Raw genomic sequence first — 27,508 nt, forward strand, 5'->3', positions numbered from 1 at the left:
TTCTTTTTTTTTTTTTTTTTTATGGATACATAGCATTTTTAAGGAATTGCAGGATATTATGCACATTTACTGCAGATTATTTGGAAACCATGAACTTTTGGAGATTTTCAGTCGCATATTCTAATTCCTTATACAAAAACACACTTATATAGGGTAAATTTCATTGCTTAGTCTTGTGTTTTAACAAAGATGTGACATTTTTACTGAAAAAGTAGTGTAAAAAATATGACGAAACGCATATAGTCTTAAAGAGGGAAAAATATCCAAACGTGTGAGGCACAAAAATAGTCATAACTTCCTTAATTTTAATCAGATTTTTTAAAATTTAAAAAGATTCTTTCTCAGCTCATCAAGCTCTTTCTATGTATTCCAATATTGAAATATTTTAAGCTATTTCAATTTTTTCATGTGTATTGCTACTATTAGTTTATGAATCAGTTATGAAGGGTGTAACCACACCATGTGTATAAATTCCTGCAGTGTTTATGGGGATCGGTAGGACTTCAGCAATAAGGGGGAAAATTGCGACTACCTCCTCTGCGATAGTGCTGGTGTAGCTCCTCAGATTGAATCTAAGATTTTATTTGAACACCTGGATGTGTCAGAAAAGTCTTTATAAAGTTACATTAGATTGTGGCTAATAGGCTAGACATAAGAAATTTGTATGTGGCATCTGTTGTAAAACTGTGCTATTTTGGTCCAGAGGGGAAAAACAGTTTATTATATATAAGGATGATATGTATTTAATTAAAAAAAAGAAATGAAAGTAGAATTTTTTGGCCTCCCTACTCTGGAAGATTGGACAGAAGGTTGGGTTTTATTGTCTGTCATCAATGTTGTGTATCAGTATGCGAGTTTGGATATGCCTTTTTTTCCGACTAAATCACAACTCTATTACGTAAGGGATTGTGTGTACATATAAGAAAATAAAGATACTCTTTTCATGCAATGCCTACATGTCCCACACTATCTACCAAACTTCAGTCCCTGTCCCATCACCATACTATTACATTCCTATACTTGTATTACAAGTATTTCAACAGAATGTTCTCCAGCTGCACTTGTGCTCCTCAACATAAATACTCCCGACAAGTAGCAAAATCACATTGCATTAACTGTAGTGGTCTTTCTTTTCTAGTAGTTTCTTTCTAACTGCTTGCCTTTAGAATTGACCCGTTTCTATAACTGTCAATATGCAGAAATTTAAGTGTAATATGCATAAGCATCTTGCTACACAATTCCTCACTTAATCTATCTCATTAAATCTGACCCGAACTTGTAGGAGCCCCTTGCATCTCAAAGCCAATGTGCTTTGTTTAGGATGAATTGAAATTTAAAAAAAAAAAATGTGTTAATTCTGTTACCTCTAATTTTTATAAGATTTTAATATTAGTTATTAAACATTAAATAATAAATATTCCCCAAAATTTAGTTTCTTTTCAGTATTCTAAAGTGGTCATAAAGGGCTGACAATAGCATATTCTTTTCATTGTTTTGACTCTCGAGTATATATCTGACACGGTTAATCAACAGAGAACCACATCACTCTATATAAAAGCATATAAGATATTAACAAATATGTACTTGAGTCAAAATAATGAAAAGAATATGCTGTTGTCATAGCCCTAGTCATAATACATGGCAAACTCTAATTTGGAAATTCAAATATTTTAGGTTTGCATGCCATTTCATCTATAGTTATTACATACCAAATTACAGCTAAATGAAGTTAAATTTAAGCCCCAAAATCTAGGCTTAAATTTTTTCTCTCTTGTATCTTTACTGGATTACTATCATGTTAGAAAAGGGATTCAAAGTATAAAGTTTAGTATGTTTATAAGTATAAAGTTTAGTATGTTTATAAGTATTCATTTCAATTTGGAATTTTAAATATACAGAAATAAACTAGTGAAAAAATATTTTCAAAATATAAAAAAAATAAGCTAAAATACTACAATTGCTAAGAAAAAAAAAATAGTGACTTTAAATATAAAAATAAAACATAAGAAAAAAAACAAAAAAATAAAGCGAAACCATGACATTGCATTGATGAACAAAGCGTCCTGCACAAAATTTTTTTTATTAATCAGGGAAGATGTTAAACTAAGAATAAACAGTATTTTTCAGATGAACCAAATCTAGAAAATAACCGCCATTTTTATGAGGCCGAGTAAAATACAATTTTCTGGATGTGTGAAATTTGAATATCTCTTTTATTTTGTCAAACAATTTTTTTGCAATCATTTGCTAAATTAATACAAAAAGATGAACTTACGCGATTGGAACAATTAATAGTATTTTCTTCAGCTTATTATAGAGGGAAGAGATGTAATAGGCCTACTGTGTGATTAGTTATGCCATGGTGTTGGATCTACTGTGGTCATTTATGCATTAACACTATTGGGAAAGGTGTGAACCCCCTCCAGCTATTGGTAAAATAGCAACTTATTTTCAATGAAATGTAATTTGTTGTTTGCTGTTAAATCAACAACTCCATGGTTGTTTTTATTCATGTGATATTGGGTTGGTGCAAAAACAATATCGTTTTCTCACATGTTACTTTTATATAGGATTTCTGAATTTATTGAGATATATATAGCTATGTTATATATCATTTTGAAGTGCGTTTTTCACTCTATCAAATTGTATTATTCGTTACCATTCTCAATCTCTTCATTTTTTTTGCAGGCTATTTTACAGCATGGACAAAATTCAAATCCACACTATTTTCTTGTTCCAGTTCAAACTAGGCCAAAAAGCTGCCGAGACAGCTCATGATATCAATGTGTTTGGCTCAGGAACCACTAACGAATGTGTGGCACAACAGTGGTTCAAGAAATTTTGCAATAGTGACAAGAGCCTCAAAGATGTAGATGGTCGCAGTTGGCTGACTGCAGTTGATAATGAACATTTGAAAGCCTTAATTGAAGCTGATCCTCCCAAAACCACACGAGAAGTTGCTGTTGAGGTCGACCACTTAAGTCGTTTGTCATTTAAAACAAAGAGGGAAGTCAAAAGAGTTGGATAAATGGGTGGTGCATTGATTGAATGATAATCAAAAAAATTGTTGTGGCCCATTTCTTGAGCAGATTGTGACGTGGATCCTCTACGACAACCGGCAACATTTTGCACAGTGGTTGGATGCCGGAGAAGCTCCACAACACTTCCCGAAGCCGAAATTTCACCAAAAAAGGTTATGGTGACTGTTTGTTGTTTACGGCTGGTCTCATACATCACAGCTTCTTGAATCCAGGCGAAACGATTATGGCGGCGAAGTACTTCCAACAAATTGATGAACTGCACTGAAGCTCCAATGTATCTGCCCGAGATTGGTCAATATAAAGGGACCAATTCACCTCCATGACAATGTTCACTCTCATATTGCTCAACTGACCCTGCAGCAGCTGAATGAATTGAGCTACGAGACTCTCATCCGCCATATTCACCAGACCTTTTACCCACCAAATATCATTTTTTTTCAAACATCTCAACTTCCTGTGCGAAAAATGCTTCAAAAGCCAAGATGATGCTGAATCGGTCTTCAATGACGTCATCACTTCCAGAACTCTGGATTTCGATGCTAATGGGATAGATAAACTTGTTTCTTGTTGGCAAAAAAATGTGTCGGTTCTAATGGTTCTTATTTCGATTAATAAAGTTTATTATGAAAGGAGTTATGATCTTTTGAAGTTGAACGTTAAAAAACAATTTTGCTCCAACCTAATATTTTTATGCTGACTGATTTGCCCTCCAAACACCTTTTGATTGTTCCTTTATGATGAGGTTTATTTATGTACATTGATGTTTCTTACCTACCTATATATGTGTGTGTGTGTGTGTGTGTGTATATTCATTTTTTTTGGTCACTTCAAGCAAGGCATGATGCTGAAGCAAAAGGCGTTATTGTGATAATTACAAGATTTATAAGGGAGCAATCTCATTTATAGTTGTGCAGTAAGTTGTTTGTTCACATTACACTTAAATTTGGACATGTTTGTACGGTTGGAGAAACTGGTAGCTAGGAGGGAATTTCAAAGGCAACTGGCCCAAGGAAAGAAGTTATTAGAGTAGAAATTTGGCATCTCGAGACCTCTACAGGAAAGGGATGTATAATTTTGCTGCTAGTTGTGAGGTATTTCTGTTAAAGGGGTGCAACAGCAATCATTTCCAAGGAGAACATTCCTTGGAAATATAAAACAAGCACAGGGATGCAACACTGGTAATGGGTCTGGAACCTAGCAGCAGCAACATATTAAATTATAATTTTTTTTTTTTTTTTTTTTACCCCCTGTCCAAGTAGAAGAGGCTTATGGTTGGTGTATCAGCTCAGATGTAGCAACATTACTCCATACATGGGTGAATGGTAGCTTTATAGATACTGGCAAATAGAGGGTGCTCACCTTCTTGGCTGCATCTTTATGTACTTATTCCCTTTCATATTGCCTGAGAATGTCAAGCTGAGGAGTTTAAATGTTGGATCTTGGAAAGGGTGCGATCAGCCTGATCATATAGTTCCAACCACAAGTTAATATAAAATTACCTTGACTTATGGACGCATTTACTGAAAAATTCAGCTTAAATCTGTCACCATTTTGAATTAACACATTCAATTTACTACATAACTGCAATTGTACACAACATTATCTGATCATGATGACATTACAGTAAAAGTGGAGGTGAAAGAAAGCATTTTTTTTTTTTTTTTTTATTCAACCCATAAATGTATGTAACCTTTCCTCTTAAGTGTTAAATCTGTGTACCAAATATTAATAAAATCAAGATTTAAAAAATAAATTTTTTTTTGCTCCCCTGATTTATCGGAGAGGGACCAATGTTTTCAGTGGCGTCCATGTGTGCATCCGTTAGTCCGGACGATTGCCAGATAACCATCCTTTAGTTTTTCCTGAAATTTTGCTATAAATTGTATTTCATTAAATAGATGTGCACAGTAAAAAATTTTTTTTGCAAAAATTCCCGTTGTGTCCCCAGGGGCTGAAGAGGTCAAAAATGCCCCAAAATGGCCAAAAATGACACATTTTGCCTCATAACTTTTGATTCATTCATTAGATTTTTCTGAAACTTGGCTAAAGTGTGGAGGCCATTGTTCTTAATATAAATCCAGTATGGGCAAAAATTCTAGTTCGTGTCCCCGAAGACTTTCGGTGCTAAAAACGCCCCTTTTTGTGGCTCTTTTCATATTTCTCAACAAAAACTTGATATGTCTGACTATATAGTGGGTTTTCACGGTGGTCAAGTCAAATATACATGTGTTAAGGCCTGAAACTACACTGTTATCCATTTACACTGGGATTCAGCATCCTCAGGGGCTGAAAAGAGGCCAAAAATGACCAAAATGACACTTTTTGCCTCATAGCGTTTGATCCATCTATTATATTTTCCTGGAACTTGGCCAAAATGTGAGGGCCATTGTTTTTACTATAAATTCAGTATAAGTGACGCTGGCAAAATTCTGGTTCACATCCCTCTAGGATTTTTATGGCTAAAAAAACATGCCTTTTTAAGGCTCTTTTTCCATATTACCCAAAAGCTTGATATGTATGTCTATATAGTGGTTTTCCATGGTGCTAAATTCAAATATACGTCTCAAGGCATGAAACTGCACAATTTGTCTATTTTCACTGGGAGTCTGTGTTCCCAGGAGCTCAGAAAAGGGTCCCAAATGCTTTAAAATTGCAAAAAATGATACTTTTTATCCCATAACTTTTGCCTCGTCCATTAGATTTTTCTGAAACTTGGCGAAAACGTGAAGGCAATGTTGGCCCTTCACACTTCTCACATTCATTATTTCTTCACTATTTTTTTGTGGCGTCATCTCATATGCAGCACAAGAGGGGGGCCACGCACATGCTTTTTTTTTTTTTTTTTTTAAAGCATAATCAATTTATTTATATGATGATATATACATTTTTGTCTCTCCCATCTAATGCTCTAACAAGAGACAATGAAAGTGAATAGGATGAAAATAAGAGGAAAAGAATGTATTAAACACGTCTCCTAATCTGAAGACTGTGGGTTCAATCTCCGTATAGGGTAGCGCATTACATTTTACTCTTCCTGATCTACATCGATGACCTTCCAAATCACATGCTTAGATCATTCATAGAAATTTATGCGGACAACACTACCATTTATGGCAGCACATCAAAGGCCGTAAACAACAAAGTTCTCTCTGATGCTCTATCCTCTGATTTTGAATACATGGGACAATGGGGAAAGAAGTGGCTGGTTACTTTTAATCCATCTAAAACCAAGCTTCTATCTTTACATCATGAACGTTCTGATCCCCATCTGGCATCAATTATAAAATGAATGGCTCTCGTCTTGGGGAGGCTCCATGTTTTGACAAGCTTCTGGGCTTGACCTTTACTCCTGATCTGAAATGATACATGTACATCAAATCTATTGCCAAGGTCGCTGGAAAAATGGTAGGATTCTTCTATCGATCCAGTAGATATCTCACTGCTGATGCAATTCTCTACCTATATAAGAGCCAAGTACATCCAAGGATAGAGTATTGTTGCCACTTGTGGTGTACCGATTAATCGGTGATTGGCAAATTTGCCAATTAATCAACCGATTATTTACTTTTCTCTTTCCTATTAAATTTAAATCATTTCATCACTGCAAAGTGACTCATCAGATAGCTTTGATACATTAACATAGTATCTACAAATTTAACTTAACATTTAATTAAGTGTCTGGTCACTATTATGGCTTTTTGCCTTTTATTAAATAAAATTACAAAATACAAAGTACAATTCCCAATTCTTAAATGAATATACTTATTCGATAAGAAAAAAAAAATTACAAACCAACTAGAAAGTACAAATTGTAATTCTTTAAGTGAATAAGTTCTGCACCTGCCTGTTCTACTTCCCTATTCTTGCTGCCTGCCTCCTCTGCTCTCATAGTCTCCTCAATATTTAAAGTTGAATACTTTTAAGTTGTAATGTAGAAACAGTTTCTCCATTCTCAGGACACAGCCTGTTTCTCATAGGTTCATACACATTACCACCTATACTAAAGAGCTTCTCATTCTCTAGAGATGAAGGTGGTGCACTTAAATATTTTGAAGCCAGTTTACTCAACAGGGTCTCTGTGTCTTCTTCCACCACTGAAATGGATCATCACCTCTTGCGAGTAGTTGCAAAGTTCTTTTGTGCACTTAAGCATAATGCATTTATTCCTTTTGAGTGTAGATTGTGATTCTTGTATTTCTGCTGTAGTTGCAGTCTCTAGGTTAAACTCATTTTCTAACTGCTCTAAGTTTCAATTTATTACTGTAGGCTTATTTGAAGCTAATTCATCAAACAGGCTTAAGAGATAGTCTTTTACTTTGATCTTCTTGCCCGCAACAGAGTTTGAAGAAGTGTATCCTGATGATTCTGCTTCATTATCATCAATAGAAAGTAGATGTAGAATCTAATTCTTATTGTTTTTGATGTCATTCTTTTGAAATTTAAATTTGGATCTAGGAAAGTAGATACAAGTTTTTGTCATTTAGATTGGATGAAAATCTTATTTCCATTGATTCATTGAATTTTTCAACAGTGGTAAGGATTCCACTAAAGTTAGAAATATCAGAATTAGATTGGACAACTTTTGAAAGAAATAGCCTCAAAGCTAAAATTGCAGGTATTATCATTGGTTGAAGTTTTGTGACTTGCTTCTTTGATTTTTTTTTTTAAATGGATTCAGTAACTGGGCAATTTTTGGAGCAAGTCCCCAATGGTAAGTTATGGTAGGAATTTTATAGCGTTGCAAATTCTTGTGTTAAAAAAAAAATGAACAAATTTTTTATTAAAAAATTCCGGTTTGTGCAAATCATTCTGCTTCACATATATGTCACGAAAAAGTTCTTTCTGAATAATGTTTACCAGATAAGAAATATTCTGTTCTGAAAAACAGCCAAGTTCGTTTGCTTATTTTAAAACTGGTAAACATTAATCAGAAGGGACTTTTTCTGCACATTCAACGTAAAGCAGAATGGTTTACACAAACCAGAAATAAATCTTTAGTAAACAATCACAGCATTAACTTTCACCAAACAATTTAAACAATATAAAATAAGTGATTTGTGCTACAAGCATTGAAGAAGGACAACTGAAGTTTTTTTCTATGTTTGACTGGGGAAGGAGGTGAGGGAACCACCTCAAATGTACCAATGTGATCAGTGCCAAGCAAAGAATTCAACAGAATCACAAAGAAATACCAATTATATAAAGAACTCTATCGTTGATAACATGCAGCTTTCTTTTTTATTAAAATTAAATTGATGTTGAACATGTACGCTTACTTAATTACGTTGCCATGATAAAAAAAAGTGAAAACCCTACATAAAATCATTACATTTTCTTGAAGATACTATTTAAGAAGTACATGGTGTCACATTCTACAATATGTATTGATTAGGCATGCAATATTCCAGATCTGTATATTTTAATAGTTTTTGTGATGTGTGATTTTGAAATTAGTATGTTTGACATTTGCTACTTTTTTCTGCCACCAAAATTTAACATAGCATTATTTTTATCAACTTATAATGAAGTGACTTGGAGTTGAAATTGTTTAAAAAAAAAAAAAAAAAAAAAAAAGACATAATAATCATGTATAGAATTATATTGAATGTACATATTTACTGTCATTTAATTCAGTTTTATTTGATGATACTTTAAAAATTGTCCGTCAGTGCAATTTTGCTATTAGAAATGATTCTCACTTTTCACACCTCAAAAATGAAGGTCAAAAATGAATTAGAAATAATTGTACTTTTACTTTCTATTGTCTTCTTATACTAAGAGTGAAAGCATCTTTTGACATTTTTACTGTTCTTTTGTCAGTTGGTTTCAAAGTTGCCATGTAATTTACACATGTTCGTGCTTCTTCACCCTCAGTAGTGTATACTATAGATTCTGCTTCATTATCGCTAGTGGAAAGTAGATGTAGAATCCAATTCTAAATATGTTTTCTATGCCAATGTTTTAAAATTAATATTTGAATCCTGCATTTAGGAAAGTAGATATACACAAATTGTTAAATATGATAATCTTGTTTCCATTGATAACCTGAATTGTTCAACAATGGTAAGAAGGTTCCACTAAAGAATTAGATTGTACAGCTTTTGACAGAAATAACCTATGAGCTAAATTTGTAGATATCACTGATATGGTTGATGTTCTGTGACTTGTTCCTTTGATTTTTTTTTTTTTTTCAAATGGACTCAGGAACTCGATATTGTTATTTATACTTCTTGGTAAGTTGTTAAGGTAGGAATTTTATCAACAGTGCACACTGAAAGAGCTTTTCATTGTTCTTAATTTATTTTCAACATATAATATGTTGCATTCCACCATGTGGTTACATCTTGAATGAAATCGTTTTTCCAAATCAAGCCGATCCTGTACTTTAGTTAATTTGCTAATTGCTAATAAAAAGCGATTGAAGTGAGAAACTGTATTTCTGTTAGATGTAATGATTGTCTTCACAGCCTGAGTTACAATGTATGATAGTCATTATAAACCACGTTCCCTGACGCCAACAACCATATTTGCTGCTGAATTCTGCAAGACTATGAAAACTTTATTGAAGATTTTATACTCGTCCAGAACATTGTGCAATTCTTCACTTTTCTTTACCTGTTTGTGTACCAGGGAATGGAATAACTCTAAGCACAGCTCTGCACTGTTCAGAACCATTTGAAAACCAATGACCTGTCAAACTCAGAAAAGGAGCATTATCTGTTGTAGCTGTCCAAATGTCTGTAGTTCATGAAATGCTGCTAATTTCATCAAGAGATAATTGATTTTTTGTTTTACTTTTGTAAATATATCAAATTATTTTGCAGTAAAGTACTTTTTTAATGGAATGCTGTAATTTGAACAAAGTCTTGCAACTAGCCTATTAAATCCAATGTTATGTTACAAAATATGGTTGAATATCAACAGCAATCCTTTCTCTTGTCAGATAATGGATCTTTTGTTACCTGTGGTCATTAATATCACAAACATTGATTCTATAGTAGTTTGGTGTTTCGCTGAAGGCTCGTAGTTACTGCCATTTGTTCTTGGAATGTCTGTCCGTGAATATTCATTGTGCTTCCTTATCTGCAACTTTTTCTCCTTTTGAATGAACCTTTCTAAGATGGTTTAACATAGTAATCATTGGCAAATAAGTACAAACTTTTACATCCTTTGATGTGATGGTTTGACATAACTTGCAAGCAGCTGTATTCTTATTCTTGGGATTGACATCAAAATACTTCCAGCAGAAACTGGTTGCTATAATGATTAAGGGTTTAGTTAATTTTTTACATATTTAAATTACTTATGTATGATATCTAATTAGTAATTTATCACAATAAAATATACATTATCTAAACCAAAAAAATAAAAATATGTAATGGTAGCAAGTGTCTAAAAATGAGGAGCAAAAGTATGACTGATGAGGAATGCTTTATTTTTGGTTCACACATCGTCACAGTTTACTGTACAATTCCTAACATGAAAACTGAAAGATGAAGTAATAATTTTCTTTGACAATGATTTAAAGTAAAAAAATCTTAATTTGATAAATCTTCACTGCCAATCAAGAGGGAGTTAGCTTGTCTGTTTACAGTATAATTAATATTAATATCATTTATGACAACAAAATTTGCTGATAAATCGGCATTAGAAAACTTATTAATTTACAACAAATGCCTTAATGAATCTTGCTTTCCAGACTGTTGGAAAACTGCTTCTGCGGTACCAGTTATCAAGAATTATGGCGAAAGAACTGACCCAGTAAATTATTGCCCCATTAGCCTCCTCCGACTTTTCAGCAAAATATTTGAGTCCATAATTAGCCAAGCTCTAGTCCATCACTTTACAGATGCTAAAATTCTGACTGACCAGCAATATGGATTTAGACAAGCCTGTTCCACAGCAGATATTCTAACTGTAATCTCTGAACGTATATATCATTCACTGGACAAAGCAGGGGAGGGTAGAGCGGTAGCTCTCGATATATCTAAGGCTTTTGACAAGGTATGGCATGAAGGTCTTCTCAGGAAAATCAGATCATCCAGTATCACTGGATGAATACTAAACATAATTAAATCCTTCTTAGATAAGAGAAAAATCCAGATTGTCCTCGACGGTCGTACATCTAAACAATATGATTGATAAATGTGGGAGTATCCCAGGGTTCTATCCTTGGACCTTTATTATTCCTAATATTCATAAATGACCTCTCCGGCAAAATTGCCTCTGAGATGGGTATATATGCTGATGACACCACACTTTATAAGGGCACAACAGGAAAAGAAATAAACACATATCTAAGGAAATAGCAGAAAGACTAGAGGATGACCTCCAATCTATAGTGGAATGGGGACAAAAATGGATGGTCACATTCAATGCTGCCAAAACTAAACTTGTTTCCTTCAATAATTACAAGAAATCTTCTCTACCACCAATAGCAATGGCCAAAGATTCATTATCTGGAAGTGCTTCTTTTAAACTCCTCAGCCTAACGTTCACAGGAAACATGAGTTGGATCAATTACATTAAGAGCATTGCCAGGACCGCTGCGAAGAAGGTAGACTCTCTCTCTACCGTGCTAGACAGCTACTAACGTCCAAAAGTATCCTGTACCTCTATAAGGCCACCATTCGCCCATATATGTAGTATTGTCATATTTGGGCTGGTGCATCTGTTACTAGTCTCTTGCTCCTAGACAAGGTCAAAAAGTCTCCAATCTGATAAGTCCTGAACTGTCATTTTTCAGCCTCTGTCCCACCAACGAAATGTTGCATCCCTCTGCCTGTTCTACAAGTATTTTAATGGTGAATGCTCTGACGAACTGCAAGCACTTGTACCCTCATGATGTAAATACCCTCGACAAACCCGACAAACAGCTAAATCCCACCCCTACACAGTGAAGATCTCTAGATGTAGGAGAGCTTTCTACTCCAGTAGTTTTTTCCCCAGAACCGCTAGACTTTGGAATTCCATTCCGGCTCCTTACTTCCCCAACTGTACTGACATGCAGAAGTTCAAGTGTAACGTGAACCGACATCTTACTGCCCAACTCCCTACATAGTAACCCAGAGCATATGTCCCTGATAGTAGCCCCCTACACCAAAGTGGCAGTGTGCCTTGTTTGGGGTGAAAATGTAATATAAAAAGAATCTTTTTGTGTGATCATACGGCATTCACTCTACACACTGATCTCATTATTTTGAAATGCAGTTTTTTTGAAATGCAGTTTTTTCTTTTATGCGTGTCCATTTGATAGTCCTCAGACCACATAGCACTACTGGCTGTACGTATGTGTTGAGAATTTTTGTTTTCATGATATGCAGTTTGAAATTAAATCTAGCCCGTCTTAAGTCATCCATCCAAAGCCTATGTGTTATCTAACATAACTTTGTATTTAAATGGAAGAACTTTTGATTAGACTAAAAAAATAACGTTTTTGTATTGAATATTTAAGCTAATTTTTCTCTTTTTATAAGTTTTGTTCACTTAATAAAGCATAATGCCACTGAGACGTAAGGGTCAAGATGTTTGTTCACATTACATTTAAAATTTCTGCATGTTACATCTGAGGAAACTGAACTGGGATGGAACTCAAAGACAAGTGATCTAAGGAAAGAAGCTATTAGACTAGAAAATTTTCAGACATCTGAAGATGTATACAGTGAAAAGTTAGTTTTCTTCCAGTCAGGTTATTTACATTTAGAGAGTAAAAGTGCAGTAATTTTGTCGGATCACATTCATTGGAAATACAGAAATGCTATATGAAGTCACCTGCATGTGGACAATTTTAAAAGCTTTTTTTATTTTGGTGTTGCAATGTGAATGTCAGATTCATTTATACATCACTGCAATTGAATTAAAGAAAAAATGAAGTGGAAAAAGGAAGACAAAACTTCACTTCTTTCTCTAAATTCTGATTGTTTAAAATCAAACGCAATAAAAACATGCATTTATTAAAAAAAAAAGGTTAATATTTTGGCTGCCTTAGGAATATTTAAAAAGTATTTCTATCAGAAAAAGATAAAAGTAAATCATTTTATTTAGCTAACTGACTTTTTTTTAAAAATTGTATTAATTTTATCTTTTTCTTGTTTCAATAGGATCTTACAATGATTGAAGATATAGACAGATGTAAGTACATTCTGGAGCGGCACAGTTGGAATATAGAGGTAATTTATTTATTTTATTTATTTTTTTTTAACCACAATTCAATTACATTTTAGCAGTTTTGTTTGGATGAAAAAAAATTGTTTGATATTTCATAGATATTTAATTTTTTTTTTTTTAAAGAAACTTCATACATTTTATTGTATTCTTTTTACAAAGTGGAAACAGGAAATCTAGACAAAACTGCAAAACCGATTTTAAACTCTCCAGCTGACCAGTGTTGCCCGGTCGTAAAATATGCTTAAATATATTTTAATTTATGCAGATTTTGTATTTATTATTATTGTCAATTCTCTATTGATTATATATTTATTATATCGTATTCAATATATAGTAGTGATTTCAAAAGTTAGAAAAAAAAATACAATTTGGGTGCCATCAGCTAGCATCAAAACCAAAACATTTAGCGCTCTAGCTTTAGTCATTACCATTTGAGCTATCGTCAGATGGATAAGTAATAGTTAAAAATGAACTGAATTTAACGTATAAATGTATATATTTTCGCATATGTACAAATAACATGTTTAGTCGACTTATGCCAGTCAAATTCCATTTTTTTTTTTTTTCAATTTTGACCCCTTAGCAGCTATTTTTACCAACTAAAAACAAAATCAAATTTGTTCCATAAGTCCAAATCCTCTATATATCAAGTTTCAAGTTGGTAGACCAGAAATTGAGTCTTTCTTCAGAAAGACAAGGTCACTTGTATATGTTGGCTTCGTGCAAAAGTGAAGGGCATAAAATGTTTTCTATTCTAATATTTCTGACTAACTAGCGCTTTTGCTTGCGAGGATATAATTATGTAGATCTTAAATTTCTATTGTTTTTCAATGTTTTGAAATTTTTATCCCAATTTTTCTCGTTATGTACTGCATATTTGTTAATGAAACCTATACAAAGGCTGTTATTTGTTTCGTTTTAAACTTTTTATTTTCTTTTTTCAGAGGATTTAAAAATTTTACCTCTGATTGGGAAATTTAAAGATTTTAAAGACATTACACACAATGAAGTGGTTGCGTAGTAGTAGGAAGGCAAATACAGGTAAAGAAAGAAAGAGGCACATATATATCAATAGAGAGTGAAAATCAATCATTGATACTATTAAATATATTAAATCTGTGACTATCCCATTATTTGAGGACATATTTTAATATTAATAAAACCTGGGGTGGGGGGTAGAAACTTGATCTTGTTACTGTTCTGGAGTCATCTTTGTGTAGATAGGTGATCTTTCAATTGCTAATTGTTCAACCGATGCAATAGCATTGCCATTAAATGATGCTGCAAGATGCTCTTAATTCAACTCAACTGAACGTTCTGATTGGTCTTCATCTTTTAGGATGAAATTTCTTTTTCTGAATTTTGTAAACTATCTTCTGTACATTGTTTCATTCTTTCTGCATAAGCTGAATGAATATTTCAAATCCTATTCAGGTATAAAATTATTTTTTAAAACACATTAAGCATTACATATCTTGAATATTCCATTGCATACTATTATGAATTAAAGGCTTTCAGCAGTGAAAGAAAGTTTTCTTATAGAATACGAGGCCTCCAACCTTAGGCCAGAAAAAAATACTTCACATACTGACAGGGTTTGGACCCTAATCCCCTTCAAAGTAGGCCCCTTGTGCTTGCACACACTTAGTTCACTGAAATGCTGGAAACACCTCTGTAAGTTTTCTTTTGGAATCTCCGCCATAGCATTCCACGTTATCGCTTCTTTACCCTCAAAATAAGATTTTTTTTCAGCGACGACTTCAATTTTGAAAACTACCAGAAGTCACAAGGAGCCATGTCTGAAGAGTAGGGAGGTTGGTAAATAACTGGAATTCCATATTTAGCTAAGAAATGTAGAAATGTTGGTTCAATTAGGATGAGTGTGCAGAGGTATTATCGTGATGCAGTTGCCAACTTTTCACTGCCTACATGCCTCATCTTTTGCGCTGAGCTGCATCACAGGTGCTGGAGAATATCTTGATAGTACTCATTTGTCACTGTTTGTCTTTCTGGTGTGTATTCATGATGCATGATTCCACAAATATCAAAAAAGACAGTCAGCATCACCTTGATTTTTGCTTTGCATATGTCATACTTTTTTCGGCTTTGGAGACTCTGGATGCTTCTACAGTATTGACTGTTTTTTCTATTTCTGAGTCGTACCTGTACACACATGACTCCTCTCAAGTTATCACAGTGTTCAGAAATTCGGGATCAGTGTTGGCGATGTCCAGAAGGTCCTGTACAACTTCAAAATGGAGGTCTTTTTGTTCCCGTGACAACAACTTGGGCACAAATTTCGCAGCCATTCTGTGCATGTTCAAATCATCACTTAAAATTGCATGTGTGGAATTTTTACTTACTCCAACCTCTTGGGCAATTGATCGAACGATGATCTGCCATCACCACACTTCGCACTTTCTCAACAATAGCTGCACTCCAAACTGTTTGGGGCCTGCCAAAATGCTGGTCACTCTCCACTGATGTGTAGCCATTTTTGAATCGATTGAACCACTCCTTAATTTTTGTCACACCCATCACATCTTCTCCAAACACCTGCAGAATCTTATGAATTGTTTCACTTTAAGAATCACCAACCTTTTGACAATTTGATGCAGACCTTTGCTCAACAAGTTCAGTCATCTTGAGAGAATCGGTAATCAGATAAGCATGTTGTGTAGTATCTCATTCAGCAACTGATAGGCAGCGACTGACAAGCTGGATGGGGGTGACAAAATTCACACATGCACATGGAGGTGTCTTCCTTCACTGTGTAGAGTGGCCCTGCGCTATTGTCTCTATTTCATACAGGAAAAATAATGGTCGGATACTTTTTAGATAGGCCTCATATAATTTAATAAAACGTGTCCAAATAAAGCTAATATGATAAATATTATGACATTCCACTTACAATCACTGACAAAATATGATGCTCTCAAAAATGACCTCAGAACAACATGGAGGCTAAACGAAATAGACATCAGTAGTGGTCAGAGCAACAAATCTGATGAAGAGTAACCTTCCAACCCACCTGGAATCCACCCTAGGCTGCCTAAGCACCCATGAGGTACAAGTTGGGGCAATAAATGAATACTAAAAACCTTCAAAAGAGTCCTTGGATATCATGGATTAGGCTGCAACTAATGTTATATAGTTTCATTATTATTATTATTGTTATTGTTATATTTCGTTGTTATATTTTCATTATTATGAAGTCTTATTAAGAGTGAGTCTTAGAGTCTTATTAAGAGAGATGTTGCGTTCTGTGTTTGTGTTATGAAGAGATTCATATATATAAAGTGTTCATACTTAGAAGTGTAGTAGAAGATCTTAAAGTGAGGAGATAGTGTTGAGACAGTCTTAGTGTTCACATTGTAGATATGGGATGTTACATGATAAGGGCTGTCCCCTTTTCATGTAAGTATAAAAAAAGAGAGATTTAGTTAAATGTAAAAATGAAATAGAATAGACAAAATTCGAACCTCGTAATTTTGGTTTAGAAATAGATTGCGAGAGAGAATTAGAAAATGGAATGTAAAAACAAACCATTGTTTAGCTTAGAGATAAAATAGTTTTAAGAAAAGGAATGTGCATTTGTCAATCTTTTCAAAACATCCACGTAACCAGATTCCTTTGTTACATTTTTCATAACAATAACAAGGTCTGTTTATATTTGTGAGAAATATTGAAACAATTCCCGTTTAGCTTGTCAAATGGGAGGTCCATTGCACCATACAGCCACTGAAGCAAGAAAAATTAAAAAAAAAAAAAAAAAAAAAAAGAGGGAGGGGGGCTGGATATGATCCTAAAAGACATCCAGTGATAAGACCTCACTTGGAGAGTATGGGAAATGTGGAATCGTCCCTTGGTTAACATTGCTCCCAGGTCCATGTTGGCCCAGAGTGGTAATATTTGATATCGTATCAGGTTGTCTAAAGATACTGGCAACTAAAAAAATGCAACAATTATTGATGTTTTTTTTTTCTTTTGCAAAACTCAATTATGTTCTGGAAAGTCAAAAACAAAACTAACAATTTTGTTCTACAAAACAACTAAACTAAACACCATGAATAAATATTTGAAGATATAAACAACTTGAAGCATAAAAAATTTTTTTTTTTTTTTTTTTTTTCAAAATTACTGTATTCAGCATATCAACCCTCTTCAGGTTATTTAAACCTGAAAAGGGTTGATATGCCTTAAAACAATCAAACAACCAACTTGGAAATAAATTTCAGAAAATTAAAATCTGAACAGAACTTATGGGACCAGCTAATGTTTTTTTTATTACTAAAATTAATGTTAAATATCATTGTGAGCTTACAGATGATTAACAAAGTTGCCTGGACATGTCTTCCACGTATTTGTAAGTGGATTTTGATTGAAATCTCTTATATTCACTTTTTCTTTTGCGTCTTCAATTGAAAATGACTTGGGACGTTTGGTAGAGATTAGAAATAAGTATCGGGTTTTGTAGAAACTGTTAATCTATATCGGATTATAATTTGATACTTAAAATAAATGGGCAAATTTTTTTTTTTTTTTTTTTTTTTTTTTTTTAGTTCACTTCTTTATAAGATAACGTCAGATTTTCAAAGTCATTCCCAAATAGAATTGCGTCTGACAAATTGCCATTTCATTCTTACTTGCCAGTCATATGTATACAATTACATTCGTTTTCTGTGATTACATATATTTAAAAAAATAAAAATTTTTTTATGGAAATCGTTCCAGACAAAACATGTAGCCACTTGATGTAAATTTAAATTACAAAATAAGACTATTTTTCACATTTTCATTGTCTTTTTTTTCTTTCTTATTAGGGTTGTACTAATTAATCGGCAGGTAATCAGCCTAATCAACCACTTTGCCAATTATTTGGTAATTGGCAAATTTTCCAATTAATTGGCTGATTAATTACATTTCTCTTTCCTATTAAATTTAAATCATTTCATCACTGCCAAGAAACTCCTCAGATAGCATTGACACATTTACATATTAACTGCCAGTTTAACTTAACATTTGTCTGGCCACTATGTCTTTTTGCTTTTATTAACTAAAATTACAAAGTACAATTTCCAACTCTTAAATGAATATAATTAAACAATTAGATGAGAAAAAGAAATTACAAACCAACTACAAAGTACAAATTGTAATTCTTTAAGTGAATAACTGTAAGCTGATGTTCTGCACCTGCTGCTGTTCTATTTCCTCTTGCTATCTGCCTCCTCTGCTCTCATACTTTCCTCAATATTCAAGGTGAATACTTTTAAGTTGTAATGTAGAAACATTAGTTTCTCTATTCCCAGGACACAGCCTATTCCTCATAGGTTAATACACATTACCACCTGTACTAAAGAGCCTCTCACTCTCCAGATATAGGCGATGCGCTTAAACATTTTGAGGCTGGTTTACTCGGCAGTGGTAAGGTCTCCATCTTCTTCCACCACTGAAACAGATCATCACTTCTTGCAAGTAGTTGTAAAGCTATATAATGGTCAAGTTCTTTTGTGCACTTAATCATAACGGATTTACTCCTCAAAGCTAAAATTGTAGGTATTATCAGCGATATGATTCAAGTTTTGTGACTTGCTTCTTTGGTGATTTCTATAACTAGGCAATTTTTAGTCATGTGCAAGCGACTTTATAAGTCACTCTGTTGGTCGTTCGGTCTGTCCGTAACACTTTTGTGCTTGACCTTTTTGGTTAAGATCAAAGGTCTGTTGTTAATAGATGCTGTTCTTAGCTTTTTAAGCTTTTCTTGATCTTTTGGCCAAGATCAAAGAGTAGTATCTGTTCCGGCAGATGCTGCAAGCAAAGACCATATGTGGGGGCAACCTCACATATAAGACCTTGGTCAATGTAGGGGCAACCCTTCCTACCAATTGTCACTATCCAGCTTCCCTACCCGGGGAGTTGGTCCCCATTTCCCCTTCACTCTTCACATTAAAAATCGGCCTTGTGCCTAATTTGCTCGGTAGGGGAGCAAATAAATACCCTTTTCTTTGCCTTTTGGCCAAGATCAAAGTGTGGTATCTGTTCTTACTACATGCTGTACTTATGTTTGTAATTTTGTGATATAAAGTGGGGGATCAATTTTTTGTATTAATTTAATGTAAAATGATCACTCACTTTACAACCATTCAGTCTCAAAGCCATTCAAGTTATTCTCCAGATCATTCAAGTTTTTGAAGGATTCCAGTTATTTTTTAAGCATTCAAGTCATTCTTAAGGTCATTCGATTCATCCTTAAGTTCATTAAAGTCATTCTAAGTCATTTACTTTTTATTTAAGTCATTTCAGCCCATTTTTCGGTCATTTTAGTTTATCTTTAAGAATTTCATGTAAATCCTACAATCACGCATTCATTCATTACACGAGAGCACGCAACTAATGGCTATCGGCCTTGTTTGAACAAGTTTTATTGGTAAATTGTTATGGTAGGAATCTTATAACGTCCCAAATTATTGTATGAAAAAAAATGAACGAATCTCGTATTTAAAAAAATTCTGGTTTTTGCAAATCATCCTGTTTTACATATATGCCACAAAAAAGTTCTTTCTGACCAGATCAAAAAAATATTCTGTTATTCTAAACAGCCAAGTTTGTTTGCTTATTTAAAACTGGTAAACGTTAATCAGAAGGCACTTTTTCTGGGCATTCAACGTAAAGTATGATGGTCCGCATCAATCAGAAATCATTTTAAACAATAATAGCGTTAACTTGGACAAAGCTAATACAAAAATAAAATAAAGATCTTTAAAACAATAAAAAAACGATAGTACTTAGTAAAGAACATTTTGGAAACCCATTTCTTAACATGTGGAGGAGAGGGTGTTTTTTTTTTTTTAATGAGTCTGTACGTTCACCTAACAATTTAATAAACACTACAAAACAAGTGATTTGGGCCACAAGCATTAAAGAAGAACAACTGAAGTTTTATTTTCTCTTTGTGTTTGACTTGGGAAGAGGTTGAGAGAATCACCTCAAATGGAATGTGATCAGTGCCAAGCGAAGAATTAAATAAAATCACAAAGAAATACCAATTGTATAAAGAACTCTATCGTTGATACACGCAGCTCTCTCTTTTATTAAAATTATAAATAGTTATTGAACATGTACATTTACTTAATTAAATCGCCATGATGAACAAAGTGAAAAACACTACATAATATTATTACATTTTCTTGAGGATACTGTTACAATAACAGAAGCCTGTTCTTGTGAGTAAATATGAAATAGGATAGTCAAGGATTCGAACTTGCGAAGCTAGATTTGAAATTGAGAATTCCAATCATAAGTTAAAATAAATACAGAATGTTATTGAAAATAAGTAATGTGGAATCGCAATTGTGTAGCTTACACAAAATAGTTAGATATCTGTTTATTGGAAAAGAAATGTAATGATGAAATTTGTTTCTGTGAAAATTAAAATAAGGAATTTAATCGTCAATTGAAATTGTAAACATTTTGTAAAGAGGTTACTCGAAAAATAGGTTACTGAACTCATGGGGTCATGTCAGTGTGGGATGTTTTGCAACGTGACGTATGTCAAGGCAACGTGCTCGATGAGCACATGTTTAATCATGCGATGACGTGGCAAGTTCTCAATATAGGTAGAGTTTTAGATGCAGTCTGGGAGAAAGAGGGGAGAAGAGCTGAGAGAGAGAGGTCAGAGACAGCTGCTGACACCAAACCTTGGAAGCAAAGGTTAGAGAAGAAAAGCCATGTAAAGAAACTTTGAATTTCTCTAGTGAAATCAGGGCTGGTCATGAAATAAAGGACGTCATCATGTGTTTTTGTATCTGTGTCATCGTGTTGTTATTCAACAGAAAAAGTATTGTCTATTTATGTTATAAGAACCTTGATAAAATCATCATTTTAAAAAATGTTAGAAAGTACATGTGTCAAAGTATAAATGTTATAGAAACACTCCCGTTCACAGAACTGTCAAAAGTATAAATGTCCAGCTCTCGGTCTATCTATCTATATATCAAATCTCCTCTCATTGTGTATTACATGCCGTTGGCTATTATATATATATATACAGAACTGTCTCTCTCATATATACATGTTTAAGACTCTATCTCACAAACATGAACAACAACAAATATGTTGTCTTCTTAATAAGAACTCGTGTAACATACGCACATATTTGGTACCTTCTAAAAATAAAACTGATATGTAACGATACTATTTAAAAAGTACATGGTGTAAAGAGCTGACATTTGGATAGCATTCTACAATATGTATTGATTAGGCATGTAATATTCCAGATCTGTATCATTGTAATAGTTTTATGGTATGTAATTTTGAAATTAGTATCTGTTTGAGATTTGGTAGTTTATTTTTGCCCCCAAAATTCAACATATCAGCATTTTTATCGACTTGTAATTAAGTTGCAGCTGGACTTGTTTAAAACAGAAAAAAAAAAGGCATAATAACCACTATGCATAGAATTATATTGAATGTTCATATTTATGGTCTTTAAATTCAGTTTTATTTGATAATACTACAAAAATGGTCCATCAGTGCAATTTTTCTATTTTAAATGATGTAATGTTTACTTTTCACACCTCAAAAATTAAGGCTGAAATTAGAAATAATTGTACTTTTACTTCGTATTGTCTTCTTATACAAAGAGTGATGAAGGCATCTTTTGCAAAATTTTTACTCGTTACTTTTTTGTCAGTTGCTTTCGAAGTTATCATGTAATTTACGCAGGTTCGTGCTTCTTCATCCTCAGCTGCTTCTTCATCCTCAACTACTTCTTCATCCTCAACTGCTTCATTATCATCAGTGGAAAGTAGATGTAGGATTCAATTCTAAATATGTTTTATATTCCAATCTTTTAAAATTAATATTTGCATTGTGAGTTTAGGAAAGTAGACATACAAGTTTTTATCATTTAGATCAGATGAAAATCTTGTTTCTATTGATGAGCTGAATTATTCAACAATGGTGAGGATTCCATTAAAGTCAGAAACACTAGAATTAGATTGGACAGCTTTTGACAGAAATAACCTCAGAGCTAAATTTGTATCATTGATATGGTTGAAGTTCTGTGACTTGCTTCTTTGGTACCTTTTTGGTGATTTTTTTTTTTTTTTTTTTTTTTTTTTTTCAAATAGACCCAGGAACTGAATATTATTATTATTTTTTTTTTTTAAACAAGTCCCTATTTAGTAAGTTTTTAAGGTAGGAATCTTATCAATAGCTCACAATGCAAGTGCTTTTCATTGTTAATTTATTTTCAGCATATATGTTGAATTCCACCATCTGATCACATTTGGAATGGGTTTGTTTTTCCAAATTAAGCTGATCCTGTATTTCAGTTAATTGGCTAATTGCTATTAGAAAGTGCTTAAAGTGAGACTGTATTTCTGTTAGATGTAATGATTATCTTCAGTCTGAGTTAGAATGTATGATAGTTATTGTAAATCACATTGCCTGACATCAGCAACTATGTGTTTCTGAATCCCCAAAGACTAAGTAAACTTTGAAGATTTTATCTCATTCAGAACATTGTGCAATTCTTCACTTATTTTTGCACCTGTTTTTGTACCAGGGAATGGAACAACTCTAAGCACAGCTCTGCACTATTTAAAGCCATTTGAAAGCCAATGACTTGTCAAACTCAGAAAGGGAGCATTATCTGTTGTAACTGTCCAAATGTCTGTAGTTAATAAAATGCTGCTAATTTCAGCAAGAGACAGTTGAATTTTTCTTTTATAAATAAATCGAAAATTATTGTACAATGAAGTACTTTTTTATGGAATGCTGTAATTCGAACAAAGTTTTACGATAAGCCTATTAAACCCAATGTCAGATGTTACAGAATATGGTTGAATATCAACAGCAATCATTTCTTTTCTCAGATAATAGATCTCTTGTGACTATTAGTATTCCAAACTTTCTTTTTGGCCAATATTGATTCTATAGTAATTTGGTGTTTTGCTGGAGGCTCGTAGTTGCTGCTACTTGTTCCTAGAATGTCTTTCTCTGTACTTTTGTTTCTTATCTGCAACTTTTGCTTCTTTTGAATGAACATTTTCTAAGATAGTTTAACATATTAGTCATTGTAAATGTTTTTACTGATTTGCCATCCTTTGATGTAATAGATTAACATAACTTGCAAGCAGCTGTATTCTTATTTTTGGGATTGGCATCAAAAATACTTCCAGCCGAAACTAGTGGCCAGAATGGTTGAAGGTTGTTGTCAATATTTAGTTCATTCTTTACATATTGAAATTGCATATGTCTGATATCTAATTAATAATTTATCTTAATAAAATATACATTATCTAAACCAAAAAAATATGTAATGGAAGCAAGAGTCCAAAAATGAGGAACACGAGTATGACTGATGAAGAATGCTTTATTTTCAGTTTGCCCATCATCTCAATCCCTCAACACGAAAACTGAAAGATGAAGTAATAATTTTCTTTGACAGTGATTTAAAGTAAAAAATAACGTAAATTTGATAGGAAGAAAAAGGACTTAAATTTTCCATATGCTTACATCTATTTGCCTTAAATTCATTGCAGTTGTGAAAGTCTACATGTTAACAGCGCATCATGCCTGTTATTTGATAATATGGTGTAGTTTCACTGGCAAGCAAAACTTGTCTTCGTTTACAATATAATTAATATTAGTATTATTTATGACAACAAAATTTGCTGATAAATCATCTGATTACTCGGTAATCAGTCTATTATCAAAGGCCAATTAATCGGAATCAGCCAATTTGATAATTGGTACATCCCTATTTCTTATAATAAAGGTGAAAAACACAACCATATCATATTACTCAGTAATTTCAGTAATAATTGTTTTATTTAACCAATTAATGTTTCACTTTTTCATTTATTCATTTCATTATAGAATCCATTTTTAATGAGGAATTCATTTTTATGCTTATACAGAATCAAATTTCTTAACTTTTGAACATAGAAAAATCCCTTATAAAATAACCTTTTTTATTTCCTCCTTATTAATAAAATGTGACTATATTCTTACGCAAATTTTAACATTGGAATATATTAAATAACACTATGACAATGTTTGTTTTTCTTCAAATTACCAAATATGAAATCAAAATTCATTTTGTGTAAAGAAAGCTACAACTCCATCAATATCTGCCCAGAGGGTGTGTAGTTGTTGCTAGTATATTTATTGGTGTCAGTAATTTCTGCTAACAGTCTCATTCTATTATGATGTTTTACATATCAAAGAAAGCTACATTTTTCTTTTCTTTTTCTAAGTTGAACTTCACAAGATCTCCAACTATGGTATAGCTGGAAATGTCTTCTCAATTATTAAATCATTTCTTTCTGATAGGTTTATAAGAGTAGTGGTTGATGGGTAGAAATCAGAAGCTCACAGTATTAATGCTGGAGTCCCTCAGGGGTCCATCCTGGGCCCAACTCTCTTTCTGATCTACATTAATGATCTTCCAAATCACGTCCTTACATCATTCAAAGCTATTTATGCTGATGACATTACCATCTATAGTAGCCCATCAAAGACTGTAAACGACCATGTTCTCTCTGATTCTTTCTCTTCTGATCTTGAGCACGTAGTACAATGGAGTAAGAGGTGGCTGGTTACTTTTAATGCATCTAAAACCAAGCTTCCATCTTTACATCATCAACGCTCTGACCCCCATCTGGCATCAATTGAAATGAATGGCTCTCGTCTTGGGGAGGCTTCATGTTTTGACAAGGTTCTGGATTTGACTTTTACTCCTGATCTTAAATGGAACACACACATCAAATCCATTGCCAAGGTCGCTGGAAAAATGGCTGGATCCTTCTAATGATCCAGTGGATGTCTCGCTGCTGACCTCTATAAGAACCAATTATATCCAAGGATAGAGTACCACAACTGGGCAGTAGCTGCTAGAAAGGACTTATCCTGCCTTGATAGTTCAAAATAAACTTCGTAGCCTAGTAGGGGGATGCCCTTTTCTCTTCCCTGCAACCTCTGTCTCTGCTTTATCGTTATTTTCATGGCAAGTGCTCGTCTGAGTTCCAATCTATGGTCCTCCCTTCGCCAAACTTTCACAAGAAACACTCGTCTAGCTGAAAACACTATCAATAATTTCCCCCACTCTTTATCTGTGCCTAAACCTAAACGTAGATTCCATGAACAAAGTTTCTTTCTTAGAATTGTACGCATGTGGAACTCTTCTGTTTGCCTGCTTTCCAGCTGACTACAATATGGTTGTCTTCAAGTCCAATGTAAATAAGTTCTTAATGAGCTGTCCCACTTAAGTTAACAAATTTACTGAATTTCAATTACTAACGATTACTATATTGGCCAATTGACTACTGTACACTCTTTAACCCTTATCCTCGAGTGGCCTCTGGGTCTTGATAAGTGGGAATGTCTATGTAAAAAAAGGGGGGGTGTTGAATATTGTGACAGATGCATGAAATAATTTTTTTTCTGTATTTTTCATTTAACATGAAAAAAAAAATCAATTTGTTGTGATTGTTTGTAGCAATAAGTAGCCATTTTGATGCTGGTAATTTTTGTGTGAGCACTGTCATTGCTTAAATGTGAAATCTAATTTCTAAAACTCACTATGTCAGTCTCTCCGTCTGTCTCCATATTTTCAAAACCTATCACTTCTTAAACTAACTCTCAGAGCGGCGCTAGGGGCCTCAAATGATTAGATTTTTTTATGAGCTGTTCTTTTATGGGTCTTTAGCCGGTTAAATTACTTTTTAAGGAGTCAAAAAGGGGTTAAAATTGAAAAAAAAAACATACATTTTGAACATTCATCTTAGTTTATTTTTAATCAGTTTATATGTATGTCACATTGGTACAGTGGTAACGTCACCAGCTTTGAATGGTACATTTTTGCTTTTGGTTTTGATTCTAGCTGATGGCACCTAAATTTTTTTTTTTTTTTTTTTTTTTACTTTTGATATCACGACTATAATAATATATACAAAATCTGGACAAATTAAAATATCATATTTGAGCATATTTTGCGACCGAGGAATCAATATTGCAATTGAAAAATATGAACTATTTCACTCTGGCACTTTTGATTGAAGGAACTACTCTAGTAATTTTTAATATAATATATACACTGTCTTTCCTCAAATAAATATATATATATATATATATATATTAGTGTTGAGATGATTAATCAGAACTTTTGGGGATATCAGAATCCATATCCGAATTGGAAAAATTTGTACCTATTTTCCGATGCCAAAAACAATTCTTTTAATTGTCTTTTATTTGATCTTGTTTATAGCAAAATCTTCACTGCTAGTAAGTAGCAAAGATAAAATAATAAATATTTATTGATTTTAAAATACCAATATAACTAAAATCTATAGATCATCCCCCACAAGTGATTTTTATCCTTGAGAAAATATCTGCACATTTAACGTGTGTTTTTACAATGATTGGGAGGAAATAACTAGTTAAATATTTAGAGATTTATAAAGAATCAAAATCGAGAATTTAGTACGGAATCAGTAATTGTATCAGAATTAGGGAAAAAATTGGAATCGCCCCATCACTAATAAATATATATAATGTATACATAATATATGTTTATAAGGAAAAAAAAAAAATACTTCTTCATATCTCACCCTTTATTTATGAAGCAAAGCATATACAAATAAATGACAAAGTCTATATTCCAAATTCTAATTCCATCTTACCAGATGCTGTCAAGAATTGAACATTTTAACATACTGAAATAATATTTCTTTCAGTATGTTAAAATGTTCAATTCTTAACAGCATCTGTTTTGTAGCACACATCTATACAGGGTGGAATGATAAAATCGTTGCCCTAGAAAAGATGACATGATTCCATTTCTTTTTTTTTTTTTTTTTTTTTTTTTTTTTTTTTTCCCAGATCATTTACTAGTTGGCCAGTTGTGTACAAATCCCCAGAGCGATATGAGCCTTCTATCATGTCTGAAAGTGACACAATGTTCAACGAGTGAGATCGTAGATGCACAGCTGTACAACTCCTGCTCTCTATCGATCCAAGTTATGACAACAGGACCATTGCCAGCAACCTCAAACTGTGTTGCTGGGTTGCCATGAATAACAGGGATGTGCTCAAGGTGATGAAAAGTTTCCCTCCACGATTATGGTCTTTGGTATGGTTTCAAGTGAGGGCCACCTCATGCTACCTCACATCTTTGAAGTCGGTTTGAAAGTCAACACTAAAGTGTACCTGGATGTGTTGAAGAGTTTGGTGATTCCCAGGTGCAATCAGGTGGCCACTGGCAGATCCTGGGTGTGGCACCAGCCCACAAATTC

The 27,508-nt window shown here is 33.3% G+C and overlaps 1 protein-coding gene across 2 annotated transcripts in view; it reads left to right on the top strand.

The window, feature by feature from the left end:
- LOC145295909 (FAS-associated factor 2-like) overlaps positions 1–27,508 on the top strand; it is a 119,747-nt gene that overhangs the window by 33,864 nt on the left and 58,375 nt on the right. For both annotated transcript variants that reach the window (XM_080141679.1, XM_080141680.1), the window contains exon 2: positions 13,142–13,210. In XM_080141679.1, coding sequence (XP_079997805.1) covers positions 13,142–13,210 — 69 coding nt within the window. The remainder of the gene's footprint in view (positions 1–13,141; positions 13,211–27,508) is intronic.

Source organism: Euprymna scolopes, chromosome 16 (assembly GCF_053919585.1).
Source record: "Euprymna scolopes isolate OS-2025 chromosome 16, ASM5391958v1, whole genome shotgun sequence".
NCBI lineage: Eukaryota > Metazoa > Mollusca > Cephalopoda > Sepiida > Sepiolidae > Euprymna > Euprymna scolopes.